General features: G+C 31.8%; 2 protein-coding genes and 1 long non-coding RNA gene across 15 annotated transcripts in view; all 3 read left to right on the top strand.

The window, feature by feature from the left end:
• The window catches only part of LOC102610248 (UDP-glycosyltransferase 83A1-like), a 37707-nt gene extending 29726 nt beyond the window's left edge, over window positions 1-7981 (top strand). For 4 of the 13 annotated variants that reach the window (XM_052440372.1, XM_052440370.1, XM_052440363.1 and 1 more), the window contains one exon: window positions 6883-7981. In XM_052440372.1, coding sequence (XP_052296332.1) covers window positions 6883-7053 — 171 coding nt within the window. In that variant the 3' untranslated portion in view covers window positions 7054-7981. Of the gene's footprint in view, window positions 1-5506; window positions 6014-6133 lie in introns of those variants that run through there. The other 9 variants (XM_052440371.1, XM_052440368.1, XM_052440369.1 and 6 more) reach the window with 7 other exon arrangements.
• A 3570-nt stretch (window positions 7982-11551) lies between these two features.
• Window positions 11552-12552, top strand: LOC127902028 (uncharacterized). The gene is made up of 2 exons (XR_008054438.1): window positions 11552-11666; window positions 11865-12552. It is a non-coding gene; the product is annotated as an uncharacterized LOC127902028 (long non-coding RNA).
• A 2153-nt stretch (window positions 12553-14705) lies between these two features.
• On the top strand, window positions 14706-18021 carry LOC112497509 (uncharacterized). Its single transcript, XM_025095856.2, has 4 exons — window positions 14706-15036; window positions 15192-15295; window positions 15399-15483; window positions 17678-18021. The coding sequence occupies exons 1-4, from the start codon at window positions 14797-14799 to the stop codon at window positions 17765-17767; spliced, it is 519 nt and encodes a 172-aa protein (XP_024951624.2). The 5' UTR covers window positions 14706-14796; the 3' UTR covers window positions 17768-18021.
• The last annotated feature ends 5055 nt before the right edge of the window (window positions 18022-23076 follow it).

Raw genomic sequence — 23076 nt, 5'->3', positions numbered from 1 at the left:
TCATTCCTATATCATTAAATAATAACATATAAGTTAAAAATAATATATTATATTCAGTGATTTATTATTTTTATTATGATCATATTTAACTAAACATATGATTAACATAATTACTTTATAGTTAATAGCCACCACTAATTAATGAGTATACAAAATAAATAAGATTATGAGAAAATGATAGGAAAAAAAACTCAAGTCTATATATTTTCCTAGCAATTAAAGGACTGATCCAAGCACTCAAATGAAGTGGAGAAGCGAGAGTAGACTAAAGAGAAAAAAAAAGAGACTAAATTATAGAGTGAAAAACTTAAAAAAAATTAGGACAGACTATCCTAATTTTATTTTACACTTGATAAATTTTTGTCTTATTATCATTTAAATACCTTTAAGTTTTAAGATTCTTAAATACATGCTAATGAATAAATTTTATCATCATTTATAAATTTTATTATCATTTATAATTACATAATTGTTAAGAAATTTTTAAAATAAAATTACATTAAATGGTGAGTGGATATGGATCTGAATCTAGATATTAAGATAAATCCGAACTAATTCCAGATCTGCCTTAGATTCATGCATCGATATCCAAATCCGATCCAAATCAATTTTAATTCGACCTAGATCCAATCCGATTGGATTTGGATCACGTGGATCTTGGGTCAGATTCGATCCATTGCCATCCCTAGGTTGTAGGGATACTTATTCTAAACTCAACATCTAAGTATAATTATCTCAAACTTTAGGGAAAGTTTTTCAAAATAATCCATATATGTGTAAACTGTGTTTTACAGAAGGTGAAAAAAATGTTAGCAAAATGTAAGAGTAACCTGTAAATGGTGGGTATTTAAATTCATGAGGTAATTTTAGGGATTTTCCTTCAGATTTAGCATATTAACACTTAGATAAAAAGTATGAACGCACTATTAAATACCTCCCCTGCCGTTTATATTTCATTTAGTATCTTGTCAATGAATAAGGGTAATTTCATAAAAAAAAAAGCCATCTAAAATTTTGAAAAAATCAAAAGAAATCTCATGATGAGTTGACCGTTGTGCACTTCATTATCCACTGGTTCCAAAGATGCATTGGACATATCTTCTCTTTCATCTTCCAAACACAAGCTAATTAGCGATCCATTCATCCACTCAAAGTCTCAAACACGCCCAAATTTTTCTCTTTATGTTTCTAACCTCGCCAAATGAAGCTCAAATTCGAAGAAGCCCCAGTTTGAAAGAAGAGTGATGAACAACGAAGTGATGGCGGCAGGAAAATGCTATCATTGGTTGGCCATTGCTGGCAATAGTTAAGGAACAAATGAGTTATTAAACCTCATAAAAGTTGAAAATTTACAAATAATGTTAAAGTTAGAGCCTTTTGGTTGATTTGATGTTGTGTTTGAAAATGGATTTAATGCAGTGTTTGAGTTGTTAAAGAAGATGTTGCATGTTTTTAGTGTAATTCGCAATAGGGATGAGCTAAACAAACCATTGCGTATTAGAAATCGATTATTTTCATGTGATTTATACGTTAAACAAAAGTGGGTTTTAGCTTTGTAATCGCAAATATAATTTCAAATTTTTATAATAAAATTAAATTAAAAAATTGAGATTTTTTTTAATGAAATTAATTTTTGGAATCGTATTTGTGATTACAATTTAAGATTTAAGTGGGTTTATTCACAAATACGATTTAAATGGGTTTTAAATGTTATATATATATATATATACACACACACACCCTTGTGTATCTGTCTGTAACTTGATCAGTGTGCACTAGTTGTGAATATCCAGATACTGTAAGTCTTTGTCCGTAAACTTATGTTTGATCTAAATTTCATAAAACTTTGAGTTTGATTTCTCATTTAAACACTATTCATTTTAGTTCTTTCCTAATAATTGCTTAGGATTTCGTTCTGTTATGACATGATTAAAAATGAAATACTAACTTTGCTATGATATGTTTAATCAAATATATTTTTGCCTATAGAAACAAACTTATGGAGCTCTTGATTATCCTAAAATGCATTACTTATTTATGTGTTAATGCCGATTCACCTTTTTTTTTTTTTTACGCATAATATAAGCTCAATTTTAATTGCTTTTGTTTTTAAAAGAATTCCCCACAACCATAAAGTCCTTTGGGTTGCCATTTTAGTGTGCTTTCGGTTAATCTCACATATTTATAAGGGAAATTATCATTGCACAACCTCTCTTTTGCTTTATATTCATCAAACCACCATAAAAATCTAATATGTTCTCTGCACTACCTTTTTTTTTTAAATTTGTATCAACTAGCCATTTTTTAACTAACACTGTTAAATAATTTAAATGAAATAAAAATTTTACCCCTAAATAAATTAAAAGACCATATTATTTGTAAAACTTTGAAAAATAATAAAATTATAATTATAAAAATACCCATAAATTTAATAAAATAAATAAATCCCAAACATAGGTGCTCAACTGATTTTTATTTAATTTAGATTTTGCAAAATTTTAATAATTATTTTTATTAAAAAATTATAATTTTGCAAAATTTTAATAAAAATGACTGAATTTATATATTAAAAATTATAATTTTGCAAAATTTTATTAAAATAACAGAATTTATTTATTAAAAAATAAGTCCCAAAATTTTAATAATTTAGGGGATTTTTATTAAATCCCAAAATTTTACAATTATTTTTATAATTATAATTTTTATTTAGATTTTTAATAAAAATAAAATTTCTAATTTTGGGATTTATTTTTTTATTAAACTTAGGGTATTTTTATAATTATAATTTTTTATTTTTCAAAGCTTTTATAAAATAAAATGTCTTTTAATTTATTTAGGAGTAAAATTATCATTTCATTTAAATTATTTAACGGTATTAGTTAAAAAGTAGCTAATTGATGCAAATTTAAAAAGAAAGGTAGTGCATAGAACATGTTAGAATTTTATTATGGTTGGATATATAAGGCAAAAAAAAAGTGGTGCAATGATAATTTCCCTATTTATAAATAATAAGATTCATCTTCATCATATCGAGTAATTAACAAGAACTATTAGAAAGGAAGAAGGTAGAATATGCTTAAAAAAAATGAAAAATAAGATAGATTTTACTAAACAAAGAAGCATAAGAGAAAAGGGTAATGATTGAAGCTAGAGTTGGACAAGAATTTCTCAAGGCAAAGGAAATGGCTGCAAAATATTGTGCAACTGGTAGCATTCTTAAGAACCAAAGAAGCTCTTCAGTTGGTTCTGAATCAGATTGTTTTTTGCACTTGGTATATTTTTGTGTTTGTAACTTCAACTATATATCTATATATTTTCTTTTCTAATGTTATGTTGTTTTGTAAATCTCAATAGAACTATAAGAAAAAAATGTTAAGAATGGAGTGTTTTGTGATAGAAATACTATTTTTATTTTTTAACTGCTTGAAACAAATATGATTTTCTTTATTGAAGTTCAGAAATTGTTAAATTCTTCACCAATATTTTTTCTTTTTTTTTTTCCAATTAATGAGTATGTAATGTATTTGGTTGTTATGGTTTATTTATTTATTTTTATTTTATCCGTGTACTAGGAGCAAAACATATTTTATTCTATTAACGAACAACACCCTAATGGTTGTTATGAGAGTGTTTTCAGATTTAGGGTGTATTTTGGTCATTTCACTGATCTGCTAATAGTTATTGAATGGAAATACAATAGTCGGGGAGGTCTTTATAATTACGGTTATACTGTCTATCTAAGTGTTAATACACCAAATCTCAGGAGAAGCCTCTAAAAATTACCCTAAATTTAGATGGTGAAATTTGTACGATGGGTATTTAAATTTACAATGATATTTGATAGTTTTCGTTTACATTTGGGCTTATCTGTCCTTTGCATTTGGAAAACTTTTAATTTTGGATTTGATATCAATGTCATTTATGCTTCGAAATTGAATGCATGGCTATTTAAATTTGCTGCAATTTTATGATTCTTCATTTTCATTTTTGATTTTTTTAACCTATGCAGGTCGATATTTGAGTATTTGTGTATCTGTCTTTGATATCATATTTGCCAACAGGGAGCAGTAACTATATTGAACCTTTTTCAGTTTCAAAATGTGTGTTACATCGAAATTTGAATCCAAATTTTGCCATGCTTGAGCTGGATAGCAGGCTTAATCACTGTTTTGTAATCTCCAGAAAATTGAGATCAATAATTCCCACGTGGAGGACAAAGGCAGCAAAAGAATCCCAATTGTAGCTATTCAAGGTCTTGTTATTGTCCTTTCAAAAAAAAAAGGTCTTGTTATTGTCATATCAGCATTGATATCAACAGGTCTCAGTATATATATATAAATATATATGATTATAAATATTAATTATATTATCATGTAATATGAGTTATAATTTGAGCAATAGTCTCGTGTTATTAAAAATAAATAAAAAAAGGTCTTGTCATTGCCATAGACAAGAGAAGTGAACCTTCTCGAAAAAGTTTGGATGAGACCATTGATTTGATTTTTTGGGAGTGTTTGGTTTTGTCGATCGTTTTCATTTGGGAAATAAAGAAACAGGTGTTCAAATTCAAGTGAACGAAATAAAAATGAAGGAAAATGAAGGGTGGAGCTAGGGTCGGCTAATGACTAATGATGCCTTTGCTTTCATTTTCTTGTTTGGCTTATTATCTTTCATAATTACAAAAATAACCGTATACCTTGAAAATGTTCTAACAAGATTTTTGAATTTTAATGGTAAAAAAGTAATTATGTTAAAAAGGTAATTTATTATTATATTCATTTTTTACTTGATTAATAAATAAATTTTAATCGAATAATCGAATAAGTGAACTCAAACCTAGATTTGATCGTTTATTTAATGAATCAAATTAAATTCACTTATTTCTTAAACAAATCAATATTTTCAAACTTATACTTATTTAATTTGATTCAAATAGAATTGAAATAAAAAATTTTAAGCTAGAATATCACTCGTAATTAGGATCTGCAAAAAAGTCTAGGTTGGAGCTAGCATCATAAAATCATAGATATGGCCAAAAAATTTAAAGCCCACTCTAAGTGCCCCTGGTCAAAGGATTTCGCAAAAAACCTGGGCTCTTTAATTTATAAATTAAAAAATAAAACAAAATTAAAAAATCATTTTTAACTGAAAGAGTTAAATCCCTCGATCCATTCCGGATTAACATCCTCTTTAATAAACATGAGTGTTAAGTTTCAGTGTAAATTACAATACATGAACATAATTAATATCTACAAAATAAATAATTTTAATTTACAATAATAAATAATAAGAAGAAGAGAAAAAGGAATGAAGAAAAATAAATGTAAATATTTGCTCAGAGGTGCCCAAACCCGCTCAAATTGGACGAACATTCACAGGACTGGATCTAGTATCAATTATATGGATCTGATCTTGAGAAAACCCGGCCCCAACCTGCAACCCTCCCCGTAATCAACACCACTCGCGTGTCGCAAATTTATAATATTACATATTGATAGAAACCGAATCAGTGGGCTAAAAATAAAAAAGAAAATGAGCCGTCCACGCGTTTTGGTGATGCCTGCTCCAGCACAGGGCCATGTAATTCCTTTACTGGAGTTTTCGCAATGTCTGGCAAAACATGGCTTCCGAGTCACATTCGTTAATACGGATTATAATCACAAGCGGGTAGTGGAATCATTGCAGGGAAAGAATTATCTTGGGGAGCAAATCCATTTGGTTTCGATCCCAGATGGGATGGAACCCTGGGAAGATAGAAACGATTTGGGAAAGCTAATTGAAAAATGTTTACAGGTTATGCCGGGGAAGCTGGAGGAGCTCATAGAAGAGATCAACAGTAGAGAAGATGAAAAAATTGATTGTTTCATTGCAGATGGGAACATCGGTTGGTCTATGGAGATAGCAAAAAAGATGAACGTCAGGGGGGCTGTCTTTTGGCCTTCATCAGCAGCATCAGTGGCCTTGGTATTTCGTATCCCCAAACTTATTGATGATGGAATCATTGACAGTCACGGTATGATTCCATGTCATGTAATTCCTTACTTTCCTCCAGCAAACTTTAATTTTGACGCATGTCATAGTAGAAGTTTACTTTATGCTACTGTAATTTTCTTTGTTTTGTATTCAACTTCAGGAACTCCTATGAGCATGCAGATGTTTCGAATTGCACCAAAGATGCCTGAAATGAACTCTAGAGACTGTTTTTGGGCACATATTGGTGACTGGACCTCGCAAAAGATTTTTTTTGATTTACTGGAAAGAAACACGAGAGCAATGATAGCGGTAAATTTCCACTTTTGTAACTCAACATATGAGCTCGAGTCTGAAGCATTCACCACGTTTCCGGAGCTTCTGCCAATAGGACCACTTTTGGCAAGCAACCGCCTAGGGAATACAGCAGGATACTTCTGGTGCGAAGACTCAAACTGTTTGAAATGGCTAGACCAACAGCAACCAAGCTCTGTCGTTTATGTTTCTTTTGGCAGCTTTACAATTCTTGACCAAGTTCAGTTTCAAGAATTAGCATTGGGGCTAGAACTTTGCAAGAGACCATTTTTATGGGTTGTGAGGCCGGATATTACCACCGATGCAAATGATAGATACCCGGAAGGATTTCAAGAGAGAGTTGCTGCTCGAGGACAGATGATCAGCTGGGCACCTCAGCTGAGGGTTCTTAACCACCCTTCTATTGCCTGTTTCCTGAGCCATTGTGGTTGGAATTCCACCATGGAAGGTGTCAGCAATGGCATTCCTTTCTTGTGCTGGCCATATTTTGGTGATCAATTTTTGAACGAGAGATACATTTGTGATTTTTGGAAGGTGGGATTGAAGTTTGACAGAGACGAAGGTGGCATCATTACAAGAGAAGAAATTAAGAACAAGGTGGATCAAGTGCTCGGTAATCAAGATTTTAAAGCAAGGGCTTTGGAACTCAAGGAAAAAGCCATGAGTAGTGTCAGAGAAGGTGGTTCCTCTTACAAGACATTTCAGAATTTCCTTCAATGGGTAAAGACAAACGCCCTGGCACATAATTCCCCAGTAACGGGCGGTTGATTCAAAAAATACTACCTTCGTAGACAATTACGTAAGGATTCCTTGGCCATTGTGACATTTATCTTCTAAGTTTTTTTTAGTAGGTTTATAGAGTTTAGGATTATTTTATTTAATTTAGTTTTAATTTAATTTGTTTTCCTATTTTGGTAATTTTTTTCATAGCAGACAATGAATGCTCTTAAGAAACAAGTGATTCATTTGGCACCAAATACGCCTGCAATGAACACTGCGGATCCTTTTTGGGCCTGTTTTAATTTGGCGATTTAACTACCCATCCATGCGTTCAAGGTGCAGCCACAATTCCATCCATGCACTGCAGATTTTGCATATTATATCCAGTTCAAATAAATTAATTCTGCAAGGACGCACGAGTTTCACAGCCACCCCGTTTCCCGCGGGGAGGCAAGCCAAACTGGATTACCATCTCTTGCATTATAGAAGAGGAAACAGAATTGATGCCATCCTTGTATTGCCTATTTTATGGATCACTCGGAAACATTTGTTTATTTAGTATTAGCTTACGAGAAGATACTGGTGAGATTAGCGGCTAAAAAAACTGAGATAGGATGCTGATTTGGGAGGAGACTAAGCCTAAAAGTAGCCGATATACTATTTAGATCAAGCTTGAAATCATGTTATTGTTTCTTTTTATTTTAAGAAGATGAGATAACTGTTGTTCCCTCATCTCGTGCTATACATTTTGAGACATTTGAGCACAGGGTAATCAACTTCTAGTCTTCTAATTCACTGCAACAAAAGCGATGGCTGCCTCTTACCGTACTCGCTCAAACAGCTTTCCACGAGATCACACCCACAGACTTCAGAAGTTGAAGAGCATTTGAGAATATTAAGGACTCCTCAAGCTGCTTCTACTTCATCATTAGGCCATGAATTAAACTGCCTTCAAGATTCATGAGATTCTGTTGAATGGATCTTTGAGGATCTTGGATGTTTGCGCACTTCTCAGAACGCCTTGCTGCAGATGAAGGAATCTACACTAGGAATTCGATCAGTGCCATGCAAAAGAGGGGACGAGGAAAATTGAAATCATATGAAACATTTTGATCAGCATGAGTTGTAGCAGAGTGCGATGCTACAATTAGCATTGCTGTAAAAGAGGGAAGACAAATAAGTTAAAAAGAATGATACCGAAACACCTTCTTACATATGAACAAACCGAAGCTTATAAATATATATCAGGCAAATTGAATTCTTGAAAGTGCCAGCACCAACTCGCCATGCAAATATTGATTAATCACCGTTTCAATATACAGCCAATTCAGCTCCTTTTTTTTATCTTCACAAAGCAACCTGCAAATTGGTACTAATATTCGAATATGGCAGCAGCAGCAGCAGAAAGAAAACATGAGATTCTAAGTGATGAAGGAATATCGGTATCAGTAGAAGATCAGGAAATGAGTGAAGACATGCCAGAGGCACACGATGCTGCAATGAAAATTGAGCGGGCCAAGGGAGCTTATATGGCCTACTCGGAGCTGCAAGAAAAGCCATCGCAGCTTGAAATTTGGAGACTTCATTGTTACAACGTTTGAGCCAGTTGCTTTCCCTCTCATAATCATCTAAAAATGATGAAGATGATGATCAAGGTTGGGGACAAACCCCAAGGGGCATTGCTTGTATTCTCAGAGAGATCAAAATGTAAATTCTTTTTCTAGCTACATCTATTATTACTTAATAGATCATTCAATCAAAATTCTATATATACAAAGCACATGAGTGCAATTTACACAAAGAGCTGGATTAAAGATCGAATTGATTCCAAGATTCTTTGCACAAAAGGGGTACAGTGAGGAAGATGCAATTATGCATATTTAATTTTATTAAGGGAGAGTGAATTTCTCATTCTTAGTTTTACCATTTGGCCCAAAATATTGACAAGAAAAAAATATTGTTTAAGGGTAAATGTGAAATTTTCATATAGAAAATGATTGTACTAAGAGATTTACCGATTATGCTATTGAAAATATATCTGGACCCAAAGAACAAAAAGGTATGGTAACCAAAGGTTTGACAAAAATTACTGATTCAAGCTTGAATTAGTGGTACTATCAATAATTCCCTTTTTTATTTTTCTTTAATAAAGAATTTATGTTATCAATATTTGGGGGTTATTTTTAGAAATCTCCCCTAAGGTTTGGGGTAATTACACTTAGATAACGAGTTTCTTTGTACTCTCAGTTACCTCTCTCCTACCGTCATTAACTGTTAGTGGAGTGTTAAAATGACCAAAATACCCATATTACCAATCAACCCGATTTTATTTTATTTTTCTAAAAAAAGATATGGTAACCAAAGGTTATATGGGTAGATCAGTGTTTATAAATATGTTACATTTGCAAACCATCTCTCACACCCCGCATATGCTTCATTTGCCTCCCAAGGTACACACAAATTATGTCTATTATTCATAGCTCAACTCTACATTCAATTTCAGAGTTATAAATATTACAATCAAATTGAAACCATGGATTCACAAAGTTCAAAAACATCAAGCAGATCAACAACGACTCGGAGCCACAATGAAGGAATTGCTATTGCACTGATGATAGACACACACGCTTGCACACACACGTATATGAGAACTAATTAATATTTAAAATTATAAAATCTTAATTTTTTTTAGGTATACTTGCATCTTGATGGAAATGAAATCACTACATTCTCAGGAAAGCATAGACAAAATCTGAGAGAGAAAACCCATCCTTCGAGCTGTATCAAGGAACAACGCCAACTTGAAAACACCTGCGAGTAGAGCACAAAAGCTTTTAGCATAAAAACAAAGAGAATCCACACTATCAAGTTGAAAGGTAATTTAAAGTAAGTCTTCTTACACAGTATGGTAATAAAATAAAAGATCATGAGGCAAATTGGATCTAAACATGTGGGGATTATAAAGGAAATCAATACAATTCTATAGAGAAACCAAGTTCAAAAAATTTCAAGCATGATGGCTCACCTCACTAATAAGAGTTTAATGTGCACATATAACATAATAGTACAAAATATTAAGATATAATATTTCATAAGAAGAAATTAGCCTCCAAACTTAATGACCAATGTAATAGCACATATATTATTAAAACGTAAGAATCAAATTCTCATACTCTACTTTTTCTTGTTTTAAGAATAAAACTTAATTCGATATTAATTTTTCTAGCAACAAACTATGAAGCTAACCACTGCCAAAATAATTTTTACCCTTAACAAGCACAAATAAAAAACAATCCCTCCTCAAAAATTCAATATTCCCCACCTCACGCATTCAATCTCAAATTAATCAGAATCTAATTTTCTTACAACATAGAAGTTTGATCAGACCTACCCGCTATTACCATGATGAAACTTTACAAAACATGAAACTATTGCATCTCATCATCCTCCATAAGGGAATTCCTTTATAAAGAAAAATGTAATTACAAATCGCAGCTGTCCAACCATAGAAAAATTTAACAAGCATACAATTCCTTATAGAGATCACTTCAATGATTCAAATTTCAAGGAAACACATTTATTTAAATCTATCCATACTTAGGAATTACCAATATAACAATCAAATTTCAATAAAGTGCGTTCCCCTGAATTTCAAGGAAACGTATGCGAAATCTTAATAATGGAATAATCAATTGCAATTCAAAAATTGATTTATAGATGTAAACTCTTTTTTAACATCAAAATGACCTACAAATATTTTTAACACCAATTTGAACTATACATTGTTTTTCACATCAAAATGGACTGCACACAGGTTCAAGAATGGCGGAAATAACCTAAAACCCATTTTTAAAAAAATTAAAATCACATAAAAACCGCAAAATTTTAACTTGCAATTGTTTCTTTAGCTTAATCACATGGAAATTAGAATGAAACAAACAACTTACTCACATGGAAATTAGATCAAAACAAACAACTTTTCATCAATATTCGGACACTTCTACAGAGTTAAAACCCCAAATTTAGCCTAAACTAACATTCTTATTACATGCAATGGTAACATAGCAGCTTATTAACTAGCATAAAAGCACAAATAAAAAGGTATATATCACGCAAACAACTTTCAAATCAGCTTAAGACAGTAAAATCAGTAAACCCATTTTGTATTTTACATATAAACAAACCAAATAACACATAATTTAACAAGCGACAGGTTCTTTAATACATTATCAACAAACCTATTTACATTTTCAAAAAATATAATAACACCAGCAGATTTTTGAACAAGACAAGATTTTCATTCTTAATAATCTAAATAATTAAAATCACAGATTCTAAGATGCAAGGAGTCTTTTTCACAGACTAACCTTCTCCTCGTGTCAATACCAGCCGCTTCTGACGCCGGCCGCCAGCGATACTCGCTCAACAGAACTCTTCTGCCACCGCCTAAGCTTTTCTCGAGTGAAAATGGTGATGATTTGTCATGGTTACAGTAGCTTTTTCTTCAAAACTTCATGTGTTTGCAAACAGCTTCGGTCGTTAGTTAATAAAAGTGAAAATAAAATGCTGAATTTGGTTTGATGAAAGAGATGAAGCTTTTCTTACACGATAGGTAAAGTTGCGGGGCTGGGCAATAGGGTATTCGAGGGTACAAATTTAAGGTACCATTGCAATTGTTTGTATAAGTTTTGAATTTTTTTTTAATTTCAGCATTCTACAAGTTTCCCCGCATTTTCATATACTAAGGTTGTACCGTTGTAGGGATACTTATTCTAAACTCAACATCTAAGTGTAATTATCTCAAACTTTGGGGAAAGTTTTTCAAAATAATCCATATTTGTGTAAACTGTGTTTTACAGAAGGTGAAAAAGCTGTCAGCAAAATATAAGAGTAACCTGTAAATGGTGGGTATCTCAGAATGCCTTGCTGCAGATGAAGGAACTTGCACTAGGACTTTGGGCAGTGCTGCTCAGAAGAAGGGTGATCAAACTGAAGTTACAAGTGAGATTAAGGAATACTTAGCCTCTAGGAAGGCAGTGAGAAGGGCAATCAACAAGACATTGGGGAATTTGAAATTCCTGGAATACAAATATTCCTCTTCAATCGATGTAGGGACATGTTAGCATGTTGAAGGAGATTGAAGCAGTCACCTTGTCTGTATTTGAATCCTCGTTGTCCTTTATCTCCAGGCCTAGGACTCCATCAAATCTAAGCAGTTTTGCATTGGTAACCAAGCTTATCAGCCCCCAAAAGAATTTCATGCGGGGAAGACAAAACAGAAAGGTGGATTCTGCATTGTCTACAGTTCTTGGTCACAAGATAATCAACTCTGATAACAACATTTATTTCCAAAACCAGCTTAAAGAAATGGAGTCCAGCATCCAAGATCTTGAAGAAGGACTTGAGTCCTTGTCTAGGCATTTGATCAAAGCTAGAGTTTCCCTCCTCAATATTTTCTAGAATTAGATTACAAAAACTTTGACACCTTCATACTTGTAAAAGAATAAAATATACTTGTATCATTATACAGAAAGAAAATTTTACACACATAGATTATTGCTATGATATATTTAGCCTTTTTTTTTAATCTCATATTATTTGCTTTTGTTTCTTATATGTTGTTAGTTTTATGATACTTGATTTCCAATGCACCTGCAGAAGAAAGTAGCTCGCATTCTACCCCAACCAATCCTTGATTTTGAGATTGATGAAGTGTGAACATCATAGAAATATTCTATTTGTATATTCAATTTTCTTTCCATAGAATGATACAATATGTAGATTCCATACATCATTTACAAGTATGAGACCCTCAAAATTTTGTACTCTAGCTAATAGTTGAGGATGTTTAGTAGGGAGACTAAGCTTTGATCAAACGCCTAGACAAGGATTCTAATAGTTCATAATCTTGATGCAGGACTCCAATTCTTTAAGCTGGTTTTGGATGTTATCCAGATTGCTGTCTTGTGACTAAGGACTGTAGTCAATGCAGCATTCCACCTTCTCAAATTCTTTCGTATCTCTTTCATCTTCCTTGCATGCCATTCGTTTGGGCCGGATTAGCTCTGAAACCAATGACAAGCCGCCTAGAGACAGGGGGCAGCAGGGATTCAAATGCAGCCAAGGTGACGGCTTCAAGCCTTCAACCTCTTTCAACAAGCTAGCATGTCCTGACTGATCGGATTGGAGCATTTGCTGTCCATGCCTTCCAAATTCCCCAAGGCCTTGTGAATCGCCTTTTTCACTGCCTTCCTAGAGAGTAGAGACAATGTACTTCTTAACCTCACTTGTAAGTTTGGTTTCATCACCCCTACTTCTGCACAAAACTGATTGAAATCCTTGTGCAGATTCCTTAAATCTGCAACAAAGCATTCTGAGCAGTGCTCTTAATTTCGAAGATTCTCAAAGATCCGTTAAAAGCCCATCAACCCATTTCTTATTCTGGCCTTGAGCGAAAGCTCGTTGAATGAGGGGCAATTGAAGCATTTTATTAACAGAATCCTGAAAATCTTGAAGGCCATTCAACTCATGGCCTATTGATAAAGATGGTGAAGTAGGCTTGAGAAGACCTCAATCTTTGCAGACGCTCTTCGAGTTCTGAAGTGAGTGGGTGTGATCTGGTGGGAAAGCTATTTGAGCGAGTATGGTGAGAGGCAACCATTGTCTTGCTGAAAAGAAACAAAACTTATAGAGAGGTTAAAGCAGATAAAATACCATTTCGTTTACAGGGGACAGAGTCAGAGTAGGACTATAATGAAAAGAAACAAAACTTATAGAGGTTAAAGCACATAAAATACATTTAAGCATCATGGTTATTTATTTTAAAAACTTATCTTAAAATACATCTAAAAAGATTAAAAAATCTTCTAGCTACAATCAAATCAATTGAAGCTAGGGTTGGCAATGGGACGGGATGGGATGGGATTTACCAATCTCAGTCCCATCCCGTATATGCAAATGGGATGAAAAAACGTCTTAATCTCGTCCCTATATTTTGTTTGGGACAAAAATATATCACAATCCCGTCCCAAAAGAGATGGGATCCTGCGGGATCCCGTCCCAAAAGAGATGGGATCCTGCGGGATCCCATCCCAATTGAAAAATTTTTCATTCTTAATCGGTAATGAGACAGGATGGGACGGAATTTGTCAATCCCACTCCCGTCCTGCATATGTAATTGGGATAAAAAAATATCTCAATCCCGTCCTAAATTTTTTTATGAGATAAAAATATGTCTCAATCCCGTCCCAAATGGGATGGGATCCCGCAGGATCCCATCCCATCGGAAAAAATTGCCATCCCTAATTGAAGCTTAACTTCCAGATCTTTTTTAATGAAGAGAAACTGATTCTAGAATAAAGAAAAAAATCTACTCTTACAATATATTTAAGTATATTTAAATGAGATAAATAAATAACTAATAATAATTTGGCAAACATAACAGAAATAGGTGGTGAAATTTTCAGCATTCAAAATGTGTAATTCTTCCCCCGCCACAAAAATTGTTATAAAAAATTTATTTTTAATAATTTCAAATAATGAAGGTCATTGAAGGATCTATTAATTGTTGAAACTAAGGGCACAAATGTGATATTTTGGACACAGCCCCTTATTATTTTGATAATCACTAATCAACCCTCCAACTCTAAAATATTATTATTGCAACCCTCAGCTGAAACCCAAATGGCCAAATCCCTGACTAAAACCCCAAACTTTCCCAGAAACAAAGAAACCAACCAACGCGTCTCCTTCAATAACAAAGCACTTTTTGATGCCCCATCAGCAATAGAAATGCAGAGACTCTGCAACAAGCTTCGCACTTTAACTCTCTCGTCGTCTCGTCGCCTCCTCTTCCAATCACATGCTCCAATTCACCGGCCTTTCCACTCTGCGCCCTCAAGCAAATGGAGGCTTAGCCCACTTTTCAATTACCCATCTTCTTCATCTTCACACATAACCCGTTGCTGCTCTTATCCTTCACCGTCATTGGCGGCGGCGCCTTCCTTATGCTCCTTTCGCTTGCCTCTCTCTGTAAGTTCCTCATCTTTGTTTACTTAAAACGACACTAAGTTTTGAATCTTGTACTAATTATTATCTCAGCTGATTAGGATTAACAGTTTATTTATTTGGGCGTTTTTTTCTTTCTTATAGAGATTATTTTATTTTTTAATTTTGTTTATGTATAGTTTATTCAAGTGAGGCATGTGTCATCAAGGGATCGGAAGAAGAGGAGGAAGCCGGTGACTCCAGTTACATCGAAAGTGAAGAAGATTAAAATGAAGTCATATTCGTAGGTTTATGTTGTTTGTAATAGTTGAATAGGTTTATACATTTTGTTTATGATTCTATTCTCTAGTTTGATGGATCGAATGGTGTGCGTTTGTATTTGTCAGGTCATACAAGTCAAGGTTTAGGACAATGAACGATGGACAAGTACGTCGCTGGCATGAGGGTAAAAGACATAATGCACACTTGAAGGTATGACTTGTTGTCCTGGTAATTTTCATTTTATTTGGGTTCTGTTTATGCTTCACTACGATAGGCACTAGAGAGGGAAGAAACTTGGTTTATATACTAGTGAATGCTTGTTATTCTTTGGCTTTAGATGTTTGTTATTTTGCTTTTCATGTGTTTGATTTACATGATAATGCTCTATATGTATCAGATGTTATGTATCTTGCCGTTTGTAGCCTACATATTTTGTTGTTTCTTGTTCCTGTTATCTGCTAACAGCGTGTCATTTTCTGTGTACATCTATCTACATATCTATGCATATGGCCAGGAAAACCCTGAAACCCTCTTTGTAGACTGGATAGGCTGAGGAATATACCTCATAACCCACTTAGAAAAGGCCCCATAAATTCATGGAATCATGAAGATTACTTTGGATGTGTGAATCTCTTAGTCCACTATTTTTTTGTTTTGTTTGCCCTTTAATTCACACAACTCTGCTATTTGTCATAGTTACAAGAAAATGGGAAAGTGAATTTGTGGATAGCTAATGAATCTTAGTGGTAAAGGGCTGATACAGGACTAAGGCAGGTTTTTTATTTTAATCTTACCTAGCCATAAATATTTTTGTCTGTGATTGTGCATTAGTTTTTAATTGGTTATAGGTTACTAAGAGTAATAAAGTATCTGGTTTGCTTTCATTTCTAGAGATTTGAAGGCTGTAATACCAGATATTTAATTTAAACCAGAGACTAAAGCAACCTTAATTAGAATTGTCTTTGAAACGTTCAACTACCTTAAATTTAAAATGACACTAAAGCTATTTGAATTCCACTTGTGTTTGAATTGTAATTTCAGCTTACCTTAATCTGATTGCTTAATTCCAAATATTTAATTTAAACGCTAAATCAGTTTGAATTACACTTTTGTCTGAAATGTTTGATTTCAACATTAAGTTTAAACTGACACTAAAGCAATTTGAATTACACTTGTGTTTCAAACGTTAATTTCAACTTACCCTAATCTGATTGCTTAGTTCTAAAATTTTCATTAAGCATAAGAAAGGATGGGTTCATGACCTTGCATCTAATCATTTCCAATTTGATTTGGCTTTTATTGATATTCTTCTGATGCTTTAAATCATTCAACGGATTTTCTTATTGCATCTTATCAAAAAAAAAAAAAGAATTGCTGATCATCATCATTACATGATGTTTTGTCATGTTGAAAGAGTTTTTCAAATGCTTGATTATATGTTTTGAAAGTCTGTATACATTGTTCAGATGTGCAGTCTGTGCACATTGTTCTGATGTGCTATATATTAGCAAGTATGCATGGTGTTAGTATGGGTTATATCATGATACATTAAGGTTCACAGGCTCTTAAAAGTTTTTGGTCTTGCATTTGAATGAAGGCACATCCATGTATTTAGTGAGGTTCTTCTGAGCCACACTGAGATAAGCAAGGGTGTGTCCCATCACCGTATCATTGTATTAGGGAGATGTTTACCATCCATCAACAGAAGTTTTAAGATTTAGCTAATATTTGAGATCTTAGAAATGAATCCTTCTGCTTTTTCCTTTTACCTTGATAAAATGACTTCATTTGTATATAGTTACTTTTCATTAGTAAACTTTTGACACTACATACTATATCCTTTGCCTAACCTATTTCCTCCGCTGGTATCAATGTGAAACCCCTATTTACTTGATGAATGGAATTTAGTTCTCTTGTCTGCACATAGTCCTAGTACTTTTTGCTCATAATTTATTTTGTCTTGATTTGTATGAAAATATCAAGGGAAAGAGCTTGCCTCATGAGAGGAGAGCCGACAGCTTCAGTGTCTTTTTATCTTTATTTTCTTATTTTGTACAAAAGTTCACATATTGAAAAACCGCTGGAGGTGTTTTATTCACATTCAAAACATGAAAACTTTCTACATTCAGGTTTGGGACATTATAGTTGAGGGTATCTTTATATTTCTAGTCATGAGATTAATGCTTTGTAGGACTTTTTGTATGCCATGAAACAGGCTCATCCTTAGAATTGGAACAATAACAGTTTCTACCCTCTAGAACTCTGGAATTCAATTACGCTTTGCTTGTAATTGAAGATTCACATATTGCGTCCTACTCTCAAATCTGATTAAGCTTCAAGTGTTTAGTCAGAGGTTGTAAATGACATATACTTTAGATTGACAATTTTTCGGTGTTTAATGCAGTCAAAAAAATCAAAAAGGAGACTCAGACAACCTGCATTAGTTCCTCTCGCTTATGCCAAGGTGATGAAGAAACTGAACTTTTGTGGTTAACCCTCCAGAAGTCAAGGTGCTGTTACCATGTTCACCTCTGTTTTTCCTTCATTGCTCTTCTGACTGCTTTGAGGACCTCTGCTATGATCACGGCAGTGATCTTGTAGTTGAAAGGGTTGCATTTTTAATTGTGCGATAATCTTCAATGATATGCATTATCAGCTTTTCTTTTCAATTATGTTTTCAGCATTATAGGAATTTTCTCATTTGATCCCACCAATGGGTTATCAGAAATTGAATTTGTTCAGAGTCAACTATCAGTTTACCTTGGGTCCAGAATTCAACTATTATACTCAATATATGCATTTTGTATAGGGTTGGCAAAAAAAACTCGGTTGACCCAAGCCCGTGGACTTGAAATTTGACCCACAGACATTGGGCCTGGATATAGGCCGAAAAAATATAAAATTCGCATAAATTGGGCCTGTTTTTTAATACATAAATAAAAAATAAATCAATTTAAAAAAAAAAAAGAAAAAATACTAAATATTAAATTAATATTTTTTATATTATTATTTGTGATTTATTGTATTGTGTTACTAATATTTTGTGTATTGACCATTATTCTATTATGTATTAGATAATTATCTTTAATTTTAATATTTTTTACTTTATTAAAAATCATTTTATAATTAATGGAAATCCCAATTCCGGCTCAATTTTAAGGATCTGAGCTTGTTTTCAAGTTCAGGCCTAAGCCCACAATTTACCGACCCTAATGTTGTGTGCGATTGATTATTTTGAATTGGATCAAACTTAACTGGAGTTAAATGGATTTGGCCCTGATGTTATATAATGAATAAGTTAAAAAAAAAAAAAAAAATTCATCAGTATAATCTTCGTCTCTCAGTCATACATATAACTCTGAGCCATCACAATGCTGAGGTTCTACCAAAATCTTTTATAACTGACTCAACGCTGATAACATCCCAAAATGAAAAAAGTGATTCAACAAACAAATGAAGGCAAAAAATGAGAGCAGTTTCAGTTTGCTTCATGCATGCTCGTAGGAGAAGAACTGACGTCGTAGCATATCACATTGCTCCAGAAGGCATGGTTTCTAAATAATTTTATTTAGTTGGTTCAAATTTTAGGAGATAAAAGGAGATGAAAAATAAATTTGAACTTTGCCTACCTCTTATTAAATATTAAAAAAAACACATTATTAACCTGGCAAACTCGCTTTAGGAAAAAAACATATTAGTAGCTTATATATATGCCAGGGAAAAGTTGTTGTTATTATTATTATTATTATTAAAAGAGACTTCTTAAGATATTAAAATAAGAGGAAAACTAAAAGATAAGTAATACACACATTCCAATATAGAAAATTAGTAAACCATATGTTTGTTATTTTGAACATATGAGATCATTTTTTAATTTAAGAGGAAAATGAGAAACTTTAGTGATATTTTTTTTATATTATAATAACATGATCAATGATGGAAATAAAGTTATTTATCGGCTTTTTTTGGGGGGGGGGGGGAAGGGGGAATAGACTCCTTAATAAACTTTATGTTTATATTAACTTTCAACTACATTTACTTTTTTTATTTATAAGTCAGACGTGTATTTATTTATTGTTATTATTTTAATTATATTCAATAGTGGGTAAAGTCATATTGATTTTTTAGCATAGTACCTCCTTAGTATTAAATCACAGGCTTTTAATTGAAAAATATAAGCCCATGTATATATATAAGAGTATCGTCAAAATTTTTTTATTAATTTTACTCTTTAAATATCTATTTGTTTACTTATGTAGTAAAAGGGAGAGTAAAAAAATATGTTATTATCCAAAAAGCTCTTTAAATATAAATAAGTTAATATTATTTTAATTAAATAAAGATTTTTTCAAAAAAAATGGTAATTAAAATATTTTTCTCTCTCTCTAATAAAAAGTAATACAATATAAATTAAAGAGAGAGAAAACAACTCTACAAAATTAAAGAGAGAGAATCATTTTTGTTATTTGAAAAATCTTAACTGCTGTATCTTTTGAAGTCTTAAATGTTGATGTGGTTTTTTAAATAAATTATAAAATCTTATTTAAAGAGCTTTTTAGAGATAATCTAAGGCAATTAATACTACATGTGCAAGTACAAAAAACATAAATCTCTTTCCATATTAATCAAATCTAATATGGCATATACCAAGCACACACTAGCTGTTCTACCATGTACTAGTTATTTCCCTGCAAAATTTAGTCACAACCCCCCACTATTAATACCTTGGCTAGCATCCACTATTCTTCCAATCAAATCACTCTTTCAAATTCAGCTAGCTAGAGTCTTCAAACATAATTTTGAAAGAATAAGCGAGCTAGCTAGATGGAGAAACTCGGTCAGAAGTTGGTGGCAATTGTACTGCTGGCGATGTTAATGATCATCGTGTTCACTGCCTTGCCTGCTGCTGTCGAAGCTGCGCGAGCTGATCGTTTTCATCCGGACTGGGACTGGAAATGTTGTCACATGTTTCCTGTTTGTTGCCCAGCCCAGCAGTTAAATGAGATACACAATCCATGAAAATTTCTCTGCTCAAGAAACATCCTCATATATTTTATAAGATAATGAGATTTCTTTATATTCATGCGTGCATTGATGACTCCAATGTTGATTAATGTATCATGGAGTATGAAATAATGAAATTTGTATTTTGTAAAAATATGGGGGTGTTTAGATTGGAGATTGACTAATAAAAAAAAAACTAAATTTCCATCCTTTTATATACACAATGTGCTGGCAGCTTTCTGTCATCTGAATCGCATTAGCTTTTCATCAACTTGAATACCTCAAGAGACAAGAATCTCATGCTCAGGATCTTGGTATTTGGTAATTCGAAAAGTTAATTCTGTAAGACTGTTTTGTGGTATTGAAAGATCTATGAAGCCTAAAGTCATTAATTCTTAGGTTCAAACTGAAATTGCTCAAGAGCATTTTGTTCGCGATTTATTGGATTTAATTAGATTGGATAGAACTCGCTCACATTTTAAGGTTAAGGTCTATTTAATATTGGGATTGGCGCTATTTGAACTCATTAATTTTGTTTCTGGACGCTCTTTTTAATTAAAAATTTTATTATCTAGATAGGTTCTAAACAGATTACTTAATTAACCATTTTTTTTCTCTCTTCTCAATTTTATAAATTATCGTTAATTTAATTAACTCTTTTCTCTTTTGTTAACTTATCCACATAAATTATTTTATCTACAAAATTGGTATCACTAACTAAAAACATGGCCCACCATTTAAAAATGAATATTAATAAATTTTACCAACCATGAAAATTAATAAATATCAAGAAAAAAAAACTTTATATACAAAAAGAATAAAATATAGATTATGGTATGCTAAGAAAAGCCAACAAATATATTTTAAAAGACAGTGAAATTGAGTTTTAATTTGTTGTATGTGGAAGTATAGAGAGAGTATTCACTTGTAAGGTAAAAAGAGAAAGAGAGAATATTCACTTGTAAGCTACAGAGAAAGTGATTACTAAAGAGTAGTTTTGATATTTTAAATTTTTAATAATGAATTTATTTTAAAAAAAATAAGCGTATAAGAGAATTTAGTGGGTTCAAATAGCTCTATCCTCAATTCTGCCGTAGAGTAGCTGTGGTTTGAAAGTTACAGCCACAAATTGTTTGTAAATATTTGCAACAATAATTTTTAAGTCAAATTAAATTTATCCAATAGTTATTTGATGAAAAACTATAATACATTTACTATTTTTGTAAAAGTTTAAATTATATTTACTAACCACAGTATATTTTTATACCATAGTTACAAATTTTTTTTTTTACCGTGAGTGTAATTTATACCAATAAGACTCTTAATTAGATTTGGCCTTGATATTATATATGAAGAAATTTAAAAGTTTGCATAAGGCGAATTTTCTATTATAGTACATGACAAAAGATGGAAATAAAGTTGTTGTTAATTTTTTCTTCGACTATATGTATTATTATTATTTTTTATTAGTCTTACATGCATCTATTTATTTTTAAAAAAATAAGTGGTAAGCATAAGGTATTTTTTAAGCTATTTGAAAAGGACTCGGTTAAGCCAAGCAAGTCATATATATGTATTTTGAATTTAAAAAAAAAATTTAGTATTTACACATCCTAAATTTATAAATTAAAGGACCTTTTTTTTTAATTGCCAAACATGATAATAGCCAATAGGCATCAATGAAGATTACTTAATTAACAATTATTTAAGGTTAAGTGGTCAAAGGTCAACGGTTTATTTAAAGTCAATTTAGGATTGTGGTGGCCAGTAAAATGAGTTGTTTTTTTTTTTTTTTTTTTGTGTGGATCGGATAAACTAACGCAGTGGCGGACCTACACGTGGGTTAGACTGGGCCATAGTCCGGTCTAGTCTAGCAAAAATTATTTATATCCATTATATTTTCATTAATTTAGTAAAATAATAGAGTTTTTATTTTGTTTTCATATATGTCCCTAACTCAATTATCCTCATGTTTTCATCAATTGAGTATAACAATATAGTTTTTATTTTATATTCAAATATGTCCCTAACTCGATTACCCTTATGTTTCCATCAATTTCATATAATAATAGAATTTTTATTTTATTTTCAAATATGTCCCTAGTTCAATTATATTATTTTCAATTGAAATTAGTGACTTATTTTATAAAATGATTAAATTATATATTTACTGAATAGATTGTAAACATTAGGGAGCTAAAATTTTAGTACTGCTTTAATTTATTTTAAAAAACTTCTAATTGAAAAAAATATGTCAATGTAATATAATTAACATCATCACTAATATTAAAAATACTTATAAAAACAATATATAATAACAATTATCAACACTTTCATAAATTTTTTATGTGAATTTTCAGACTTTATTTTTTAGTTACATTAATTAGGAGGACAAGTTAGAAAATACAATTTGAATATTTTAAGGAGCTTTTGATAGAAGGATAATCAACATCTAGCTCTTTAAAAAGAGTTAGAGCACCTGCCAAAGAAACAACTGCACCCGAGTACCTTTTTACTGAATTGAGTTTAGTTTATTATTGAAACTTTTAACTAATAATACTTTTATAATTTGAATGGATGAATAAATTTTAATCGTTTAATTTATTAAGCTTGGTAATTTAGTACTTGATTTCAAATATAAAAGTTTTACTTATAATTTTTAATTGATTGTAATTACATATATTGATCTATTTTAGTTTGAAATTTTTAATTGATTTCTTAATCCTTATACAATTACATATTATTATAGGTTGCAATGTCAGATTTCATAATTAAAAAATAGTGTTTTGATATTTGAAT

The sequence above is a fragment of the Citrus sinensis genome, chromosome 5 (genome assembly GCF_022201045.2).
Source record: "Citrus sinensis cultivar Valencia sweet orange chromosome 5, DVS_A1.0, whole genome shotgun sequence".
Classification (NCBI taxonomy): Eukaryota; Viridiplantae; Streptophyta; class Magnoliopsida; order Sapindales; family Rutaceae; genus Citrus; species Citrus sinensis.
This window is presented reverse-complemented; position numbering and strand designations above follow the sequence as displayed.

What these genes read in the sequence shown, in the direction of transcription:
- LOC112497509 (XM_025095856.2), top strand. Translation starts at nt 14,797, where the DNA reads ATGCAGAGACTCTGCAACAAGCTTCGCACTTTAACTCTCTCGTCGTCT. An exon ending in CCTTTCGCTTGCCTCTCTCT is followed by an intron (nt 15,037 to 15,191) that starts GTAAGTTCCTCA and finishes GTTTATGTATAG; the next exon opens with TTTATTCAAGTGAGGCATGT. An exon ending in ATTAAAATGAAGTCATATTC is followed by an intron (nt 15,296 to 15,398) that starts GTAGGTTTATGT and finishes TGTATTTGTCAG; the next exon opens with GTCATACAAGTCAAGGTTTA.